General features: G+C 39.9%; 1 protein-coding gene across 1 annotated transcript; it reads left to right on the forward strand.

The window, feature by feature from the left end:
• Window positions 1–738: 738 nt before the first annotated feature.
• Window positions 739–8,729, forward strand: pik3ip1 (phosphoinositide-3-kinase interacting protein 1). The gene is made up of 6 exons (XM_047382501.1): window positions 739–998; window positions 1,195–1,323; window positions 1,768–1,884; window positions 3,189–3,374; window positions 3,497–3,575; window positions 7,194–8,729. Exons 1-6 carry the CDS (start codon window positions 887–889, stop codon window positions 7,399–7,401), a joined length of 831 nt encoding a protein of 276 aa, XP_047238457.1. The 5' UTR covers window positions 739–886; the 3' UTR covers window positions 7,402–8,729.
• Window positions 8,730–10,299: the final 1,570 nt, after the last annotated feature.

Raw genomic sequence — 10,299 nt, forward strand, 5'->3', positions numbered from 1 at the left:
AGGGGTAAACGTCTGTACTAGTAATGTGGATTTAGGGTTTGACTCAAATGGGGTTACATAAATGAAGGGAAGGCAATACAGACGTGTGTGTGCGTGAGAGAGAATAATCTTGAGACAGTTTGAATTAGATAAAAAGGTCCAGCCTGGAGAGTTAAGAGTGTTTTACAGCATGCAGGACAGATGCTGTGTGTTTGCTCTAGTGATTGTCTGAAAACAGGGAGAGCATCCTTTTGAAAAGTGGCTTAGTTTACACTGGCAGAGTCACATGTTGGCTGGCCTCATTACTCGTTGGCCAAAAACAGGCACACACACACACACAGAGAAACATCTAGGCGTCATTATTCCCTGCAGAGCCCACATCAGAGTGAGGCCAGCGGGGGAAGAGGCCTCATGGGTGTGCAGAGGCAGCCTAGGAAAGAGGAGAGCCGCAGATCCATCATGCAAATAGAGCCTAATAAAACTCTACGGTTGGATTAAATATGAAAAGTAAATGACTTGGGGTAAATTTTGATAGGCAGCACAGAACATGTGAAAATGAAAATCTTTTCAGTAAGGCAAAGGAATAAACAATAAAACCTTGATTTTTCCTGCAGACTGTAGCTGATTTCTCTCAAGGCTGAATGACAGATTGGAGCTGATGTTCGATGTGTGTGTGAGAAACTGAGGAAGAGGCTTTAGGACCTTGAGATTTGCACTGCAAAGGGCTCCTCCTCCTCTTCCTCCTCCTCCACTGAAGGCTGTTTACGAAGAAAGCTTCACAGTTCAGACAAAAACAAGGGTTGTGACTGAACCGAGAGGAGCAGTGTGTCTGATGCATAGGCTCCTCACTCATTTCGATCACCCAATGTTTACAATTTTTCGGTTTTAGAAAAGGAAGAAACCCACCATGTTTTCGGGGAATTCAGCCCCACAGCTTTCCAAAATGTTTTTCTCTTTGCACATTGTTTTCCTCAGCGCGGCCGTCGTGGAAGGCAGCACACCAAGTGGGGAGCAGAGAGGTAAACCTGCTCATTTTGGATCATTTTCGTGCTTGAATAATCATTTTTGTGTCAAAAACAAAATTAAGTTGCATATACTTAAAATATCTATAAGGGTAAGAGTAGCATTTGTTCTTTTTAAAAACATCTTTGCCTAATATTTTTGATTGCACATGTTTTTTCCCACGTTCTCATGCATTTGTGTTGCACTTCTCAGACTGTGTGAGATCCAGAGGCGTTGACTACAGAGGAGAACAACAGAGCTCCTCCACAGGTCTGACCTGTCTGAGCTGGATCAATACTGCAAGAGACTATGATGTTGAAATGCACCCAGATTCGCAGACAGGTAAACACACTGATCTGTCTTTAAATTTACATAAAAATTAAACGTTGATTCCCATTTCTCCTCGTTCAGCTGAGCGTATGGAGACTGATTTGAAATGTCACATATGCTGATGGTTGCAACAGTTTTACAGTACAACAAACAAGTTATAACATCTGTTGTGGATCCAGCCTGATATGACAGTAAATGGAAAGATAAATAAATAATTCTGACATACAGAGCAGTAACTACAGGGGTTTACAGCATGTACTTCAGAGATGAGTCTGTGGTGTTAAATGGCCTGTGTGATGCAGCACATGCTGACAGCCTGCTCACTGTGCTGTGATGAAGTGCTGTTAATAGGTCATGAACCCAGCGGTTTATCCACACAGTGGGACAGTGACGAGTCTGTTTTTCCACCGAGGAATCAGTAACAGAGGTTTGCTGCTTATATCGCCTCCTCTATAGGTGCTGGAGATCACAATTACTGCAGAAACCCAGACGCCTCTGAGGGTCCTTGGTGCTACATTGCATCCCCAGATGGAGCAATCCAGAGGCAGTTATGTGCAATTGAGACGTGCAACGGTAAGGAAACACTGCACCCAGCAGGGATATGTTGGGATATATATAATTTCTGCTCAGTGGGGAATCTTTCATAAAAGTCGCCCTGGACGAGCCCCTTCATCTGCCCATAAAATATATTGGGTAGGCAAAGAGATTTTCTTTGATAAGGCTGAAGATCCTCTCATTTGTTTTCACAAATCAATACTGTTTTAAAAATGTGCTATCAGTGTCGAATAATTCAGTCCATGTTTGACCAGTCCATATATTGTAGTTTTAATGCAGGTTGCTATATAAGGTGGTTCTGATGCCAGATCCAAATAAAACATTTGCAAGCCCTCCTAGAGATGAATTACACACACCTTTCCAACTAAGAGCAGTAGCCAGTAGTATGTTATACGGTTGGAGTTGTGAGAAGTCATGTATTCTCCTCTTTGTTTCCTGCTCCTTGCTGACAACACCAGTAGTTTAACAATAGCAACACTGTGCACATGGTGGAAAGTTTCATCTGTGACCCAGCCCCAAAGCTGCTCTCATTGGTATTAAGAAGCCATTTTCTCTTGGAGACAGCAGCTCATTGGCTGCTTCAGTTTATTTCTTGAGGCCTTTTAACTTCGGTAGAAGTCATAAACAAACCCGCAGGAGGAATCTGAACAGAAACCAAAAGAGCAGATGATGGCGTCTGTTACTCCATCTCACTTTGCTTGTGACAAGTAGTTGAGTATGAAAATCGTGTTTATTTCCGGTGCTTATTTAGAAAAAAAAAAAACAAATGCATGCAACAATCCTCTTAGCAGTGTTTGTTCCAGCAGTAATACAAGAGGAGGCTCGGTTTGGGAGGGGGTTTGCGTCAGCACTGATGCTTGAAGAGCAGCAATAATTAGAAACCACACAGTCTGGATGACGCATTTCTAGTTGGGTCTGAAAAGAATAATGCAGACTGAGATTACTCCAGCAGATGTAGTGTCTTGCTAAATGTCAAACACAGACACAGAGCAGCCTGAGCAGCTGTGTAGCACAGCCTGCAAACAGCTCTGCCTGTTTTAAAAAATAATTCACACATTTACTACCTCAGAAATACTGAAGAGAATGAGAGGATTTCTGTAAATCACCACAAATAATATGTTGATCTGTTCTAAGGTCACACAGGGACAAAAAGGTAACTGTGCTATTTTCTAAGTTGCTGACATTTGTTTCTGTTTTTATTGCTGTACAGTCTGTAACTGGGGTCTACAAAAGCAAAACATTTTGAAGTACTGTAGCGGCTCAACAGGAACTGCCTCCACATGTAGAGGTGTTTAATTCTTTAATTTCTCTCCTGTTTTCAGAGCAAACATCAGCTGCGTCGGCTGAGAGCGCACCCCTCAGACCCACAGAGATCATTCCCTCCACGCAGAGCTTACAACTAGCCACAATGGGACAACAGAGAGAAGTAGCTGCTGTGCAGCCAGTGATGGGCATCAGCCAGCGAGTGAGAACAGGGCCTAAAAAGAAGAAGGACCCAGGCCCTATGGGTATGTTTTACTTGTTATTGGGTTATGATGCTTGTACTGTATGTTTGCTGTACACACAAGCCTGCAGCTTGATTTAGTTTTAACTGATGCACATTAACGTCACTGTTTTCCTGTGTTTTCAGGCATGGTGCTGGGTATCCTTATGATGGCCATTATAATCATCCTAGGAGTGGGCATCATGCTTGGCTACTTCTATAAAAGGTCAGTATTTGAAACGGAGCATTTTCAATTATCATTTTAGGTTCAGTATTTGAAAAATTAACATATTAATAACTAAAAGGGTAAACATATCTTTGAAGATGCATTTGTTGTATTTGCTTGTTACACAAAGCTAAAAATTCATGCTGCCAAGCCCATTTAGCACATCCACTGCTTTCCATGAATCTGCCGACCCCTGACTGTGTTGCAGTGGCGTGTGACAAGTCCCCACTGATACTTCCCTAACATTGTGCAACATTAACACTGAATGTCTCACCTAGTATCAGATTCCCAACAGCCCCAGTGTCAACAACTTAAATTACATTTTTAGATTCACAAATACTGAAACGGTAGGCTGATTTAGTTTTTAATCAGCTGTTTAGTGGAATCCTGCAGCAGTAAATAGGTATAAATAATGCTCTCCACAATGTGAAAATACACTTTACAAACAAAACAACATGCAACAAGCTGTAACTCTAGGGGGATAGTCTCATAGTCTTGATGCTTGGTCTTAAATTAAATAAAAGTTATTTTTTCTCAAAATGAAAACTACATCATATAGGTTTCATCATCCCTTAGACGTATAACACATGTCCCTTATTCCAGGTTTAAACTAATATCCTCCACCAGCACCAGGGAGACCAAAAACAAGTAAAATATAACCCGTCAGTTTAACAGACTGATCGAGCCATTGACATTGTTGTGTCTAATTTGACTTGAGGTGACCATTTTAACTGCTTTATAAGAACAGAACCTGTATTGTTAGAAGGGAAGAGTGCAGGGAGGAGTGGATGAACTGGGTAAAGAAGCCTGCTCATTCAGTTCTAAAGTTATGTAACACGATGGCCCGGATAATTTGAAAGAGGGTACTGAGAGTCCTAGTGGAACAATTCAAAGCGTCCTCGGATCTGTGCTTGGCTGTCTTATCTTATTAGCAGAACTTCCGTGATAGATGTCTATTTTTAGGAGGAGATTATTAATAAGCAAGAGAGGCATGTTATGTCAGAGGGCTAATACTTGTTCTCAGTGTACAGTGACATCCTCTTCAGGAACACGATAGATGACCAGCTGTTATGACTCTAATAATGACTAGAGATGCACTGGACAGAATTTAGTGGCTGCTTTCTGATCTCAGATTTTGGCAAAGCTTAGATCTTTCGGTGAGAACTATAATATAAGAAGTCAGAAAAGCATTCAAAAAGTTTTTTCTAGCCTTATGTATTGACAGCATGGTCAATAATTATTCTTTTTTTAGGTTCTAGCGGCCTTTATCATTAAGAATTTCTTTTTACAGTAAAGAGACAGAAAATAATTTGAAAGGAGCCGGGTAAGGGAGTGCAGAAAGCGGCGTGGAGGACTAAAGCCACCATACATGGGTCACGCGCTTAACCCCTGCACCACCAAACCCAATAATTAATCTTTTAGAAGCGAAGACAATGTCATCAAACGAGTGGGAGTTTAGTCACTTTAAAACAAGTTTCCTTAGCATCGTGGAGCTAAATGCTTACGCAGCTAGCATAACGGAAGCAGTAGTGTCTGTGTGTATTCCCTAAAGTAGATTCTTACCTTAACTCTGCCAACATTTTTTAACCCAAAAAGATAAAACACAGGAACTTTGCTGGACACTGCTTAGCCTTCCTGTTATCTGCTCTCTCACAGTTTGAAGGAACTGCAGACCTGCTGTAGCAAATTTAGTTTCCATTTAAAGAGCTTTCTGCAGCTCCAATAACCAGGACTGGCTGTAGACTGTGATTGTGCACCATTTTGAACTCACCAAGGCAATCATTGCACTTTAAATGACATATCAGACAGATTATCCCCCAGATAAGACATTTGAGCTGTGGTGCCAACATTAAATTCCAGGCTGTTAAATTATTTCTCATTAATGACGTAATAAATTCAGATCTGTTTCACAGGCCATCTCTAAACTCTTCCTGTCGACAAAACCATTTTTTCCTCCATTTGAGAGGAAAACTCCTACCTTTCTGTTTGATCATCACTTCTACCCTGAATATACTACAGCCGAGTGCTAGGGAATGTACTCCTGTCTTACGTTTTCTTAAACTAATATAAAATAAATTGGATTTCTACTCATTCTCTAGGTCAGCTGTGGTGTGTTACTGATGACTATTTGAAAGCAGGTACTAAAAGTAATTAATTTGAATTTTCTTCCTGCTTGAATCTCTTTTTGAGGTCAACCAGGCTTTTTACATTTCTTTTTACATGCAAAAGTTTGAGATAATCCATGCCAATCTTTACCCTGTTTGATTTGCAGATTTAGTCAGGCAGCTCCTTTTGCCAAGCAGTAAGACCAAAATAGCAGGAACACAGCTAGTGTGGGCTATTTGCTAAGCAACAGGCTTCAGGTTTTCTCTGGAAACAAACAGTCTGGCATAAAGCAAATGAGTTAACAGATCCTGATAATAGATGGAGCAGAAGGCTGTGTTGTGATGGTGAAAGATCGGAAGCAATGCAGAACTGCATAGTGGGCTGTTTTAAGCAGACTGGAATGAGCTGTTTTCAATCAAAAGTTTGTTTTGACTCCAGATCAGTATAAAACCTCTGAATGACCCTGTCCCTGTGCTGCTTTGGTGAAAATACTCTTCTAGTCTGTTTTTCTATTACCAATCAGTCCTTGGGTCTTTGCGGCAAATGAGACCTTCATTATATTATCTGAAGCTTATTTTCTTAGAAATAATTTCTTACATCTCTTTGCCTCTTCTGACTTCATTTAAAACACGTCTCTGATACTGAAAATAGCTAACATTAGATCTTCTTTCAGTGACAGCATCCACACTAAACAATGTTGCTGTTACCACAGTCTGATAGTTCTTAAATATGATGTGTTTAATAAAAAGTCAGCAAATTTTTGAGTCAGTCACACAGCCAACACAGTACAACAAAAGAGTTACCATATCCAAGAATAACTACCACGGAGGTGTCAAGCACAGGGTGGCTGTCAAGGTTAAACACTATCTAATATTTGTTCTCCTTTCAATAAAATGTAACGTAGCTAATCTTGGATCTCTTGTGCCCATACAGTGTCTTTCAAAAAATATTATGCTCATACCTCTTAAACCTTTTCACATTTTGTCAAGTTACAACAAACTTCAATGTGTTTTATTAGGATTTTATGTGATAGATTGACATATAGTATTGCATAATTGAGAAGTGAAGGACCATGTGTGTCATGCATTTATGTTCAGCGCCTTTACTTTGGTACAGTTAAATACAATCCAGTGCAACCAAGTGCATTCAGATGTCAGACAATTAGTAAACAGAGTCCACCTGTGTGTAATTTAATCTCAGCTGTTCTCCGAAGGCCTCCGAGTTTTTATTTTACAGAACGTCACTGAACAACCGACATCATGAAGACCAAGGAACACAGCGGACTTGTTAGGGAGAACCGGTTTATCCCTTTGCTTCAACTTCACAATTATGCACTACTTAAAGTTGGTCTATCACATTAAATCCCATTAAAAAAGTGACAAAATGTAAAAAAAAAACATATGTGGCTATGAAGACGACTCAATCTGAATGTTCCATTTTTATTGTGTCAGTATTTTCATCCTTTTTCCTGTTTCCAAAAAACATCATAACTGTTTTATGTTTTCTCTTTAGGGTTCGAACCTTGAAGAAGCAACATGACCAGCGAGTGTACGAGCGTGAGATGCAGAGGATCACCCTGCCCCTGTCGGCCTTCTCCAACCCCACCTGCGAGCTCATAGACGAGAACACCATCGTGATCACGGCCGAGCATGAGACCACACCTGTTCAGGAGGGCGGAGACCCTCTCATGGGTCAGCACGCCGGTACTCCTGGAGCATGAGGGGAGCATCGATTCCTCAAACTGGACCAAAACCAAAACACTCCCATGCCCCCATGTAGCCTGTCCACCTCTCTGGGGAGCTCTGTTTTAGAAGAGTTGGGGAGCAGCGTCAGCTCTAAAGACTTTGATCTGTCTGCTGTGATCTTTGTTCCCCATTTTCCTCTGTTTATAGTTTTCTGTTTAATAAGTGAGGCACAGATGTTCTTACTCAGAATGGACACAGTGGTAACAACTAGAAAAACCACAAGTAAATCAGTTGTTTATCCGACAGAATAACCTGTCCTCTTAAAAACAGTTTGAGCTTTCAGTCAAATGCACTTTGACCTCATCTGTGTTTGATGGATAGTGGGTATTTGTAAAGAGATGATGACTGGAATGGGGAGATGTCTGCTGTCCTATGTTTTCTTTAATGGGCGAGTCGAATTTCTTTGGCTTTGATTTGCGTGTCCCACTGGCTGTGCCAAGGGAGACCAAAAACATGTTTGTACAGAGAGTGTTTTGTCTTACAGATACACCGCTGACACAGATGTGTGTCCATAAATAGTCATGCTCCTCCGCTGCATGATGTAAACGATGGCCCATGAAAGACAAAGGGAAGAGGCCTCCACTTCCAAACTGCCTTAGGATAATACATCTGAATGTATCCTGTTTGTTCTGAAGGCGCTCGTTGTTAAACAGAAGAAGACTTGCCTCTTCATCCACAGGTTAAGGAGTGACAGGAAAATGCACAAGGGTGCTCTCAGGTACATGAGACACTCTACTTAGTTGGTCCTCAGGAGAAGTCGGCGCTGCCACAACACAGAATATAGAGAAAGCTTGGATTCAGTCTCAGCAGTGGATGGCTGTGTGCTACCTATAGATTAGATTCTCACAATTGATGTATGCATCCAACAGTAGACATTGGGAATGGAGTAGAACCGGAGGAGACCACAGTTTGGTGTTTCTTAGAACAATGAAAAACATGAATGCATGTGCATGACTGCCTGCTGTATGTTTGTCATTCAGGGACCATGTTATTACATCCTAATAAGCAGAACTGCAGTTGTCATTAAAAAAGAAAAAAACAAACATGTATGTAAGTAGGAATCATCACAACAGGGAAGGAGTTTGTTCCTTTTGATTCTCACTGTTTTATTGTTTGTCGTGTGATCAGATGATCTGGTGTTGCTGTTGGACCTTCATCACCTGTAATTATGGATTGCTGGTGTTTCATCTGCTGGCTGTACTAGTTTTCATCATGAACTATAAATATTGATGTTCAGCGTTTCATTTTTAGCACTTGTGTGACATTTTTTGTTGTTCAGACTGAAATTAAAAACACAAACACACTGCAGTGTAACGTCTTTCATTTAAAATTAGAAACAAAACAAAAATATGACTGACTGTTTGTACTGTAAGAATGGGGTTGTTATTTAAGGTTTGCTTACAAGAAGATTTTTCTTTAGCACTAGCTCCCTCTGGTGGGAAAACCTTTGAAGTAAAGTGAACAAAGGCATAGTTTCTAAGATCTGAGGGGGCTTGCTTACCAAACTCAATACATTTAATTAAACCTTTGGTCATTTTTTTTTTTTTTGTAGGTACTGAGTAGTGTGTATAATAAAACATCTGAAGCTAAAGACTTTGTTTTTATATTAAATACTCTGGAAATAAAATGTATTGTAAAAGTTACATTTGAACTCTTCCACACTTTGAAAATGGATAGGAAATCTTACCAAGAAATGGCTGTTGACCTAAACTGACTAGGTTAATTTATCAGAGGAGCAGCCAAAAGTCCTATGGTAACTCTGGAGGAGCCACACAGACCAACTGCTAAGGTGGGTCCAAGGGATCTTTTTTAGTCCTACACTCCAAAAATCTGGCTTTTCATTAATGAAAGCCAAGAAAGCTACAGGAAGTCATATTTGTAGTTTGTCACAAGCAATATACACATCATGACGGGGGGATACTTTGCTCCAGCAATTTAAGGAACGCTGATCAGAGAGGATCTTGAGAACTAAATGAAGGGCAGTCCTTAAAACCTGTTAAAGTCTGCAAAAGACCTTCCAGTAGGACAACAACCCTAAACATATAGCCAACGCTACAATAGTGGTTTAAATCAAAGCATATTAATGTGGTAGAATGGACCAGTCAAAGTCCAGAACTAAATTAAATTGTTAATTTGTGACAAGACCTGAATATTGACGTTCATAAATACTCTCCATCCTGCCGGATTGAGATTGAGCTGTTTTGCAAACAAGGATGTGCAAAAATGCCAGAATCTGTGGCAAGACGAAGTTTGAGCTTTTTTGCAAAAAACTAGTCAACATTTCCATCTCTAGATGAGCAAAGCAGGAACTGACATACTCCTAAACACTTGCAGGTGAGTGTTGAAGCCACACCTTTCAGATGTTTTGTGGTAATAAAGTTTGAAAACAATGTTCCATTTATTTCTGCCTCAAAATTATCCAATAATTTGTGTTGATCTGCTACAAAAGTTAAAATACATAGACATTTGTGATTTTAGTGTGACAAAATGTTAAAAAGTCAAGATGGCATGAATACTTTTGCAAGGACCTCTGTATGCTGGAGCGATCAGGACCAGAGTATTTTGGAGTGATTTACTTTAAAATGTGAGGCTCAGAAGTACATCCTCATATCTGCTTTAAACAACAATCAAATATTTTAACATTTATTTCACATTAAGAAAAAAAAAAACAATGTGAATGATTGTGCAAATGTGGTAAAATCATATAAAAAATATTCTTATCTCTAGAGTATATTACTGATATTTCTGTCTCTTAGTATAAGATAGATTGGTAAAAAAAAAAACTTTCTTCAAATTGCAAAAAGTAATTTTTCTACCAAAACTTTCATTTTTAATGCACTGCTATTGAAAACAAACAGATGACAGTTTGAAAA

This window comes from Girardinichthys multiradiatus, chromosome 12 (assembly GCF_021462225.1).
Source record: "Girardinichthys multiradiatus isolate DD_20200921_A chromosome 12, DD_fGirMul_XY1, whole genome shotgun sequence".
Lineage (NCBI taxonomy): Eukaryota > Metazoa > Chordata > Actinopteri > Cyprinodontiformes > Goodeidae > Girardinichthys > Girardinichthys multiradiatus.

Bases quoted from the DNA above. Each gene is read 5' to 3' on its own strand.
- pik3ip1 (XM_047382501.1), top strand. From the start codon at position 887: ATGTTTTCGGGGAATTCAGCCCCACAGCTTTCCAAAATGTTTTTCTCT. The intron at 999-1,194 runs GTAAACCTGCTC...TGCACTTCTCAG, and splicing joins ACCAAGTGGGGAGCAGAGAG to ACTGTGTGAGATCCAGAGGC. The intron at 1,885-3,188 runs GTAAGGAAACAC...TCCTGTTTTCAG, and splicing joins TGCAATTGAGACGTGCAACG to AGCAAACATCAGCTGCGTCG.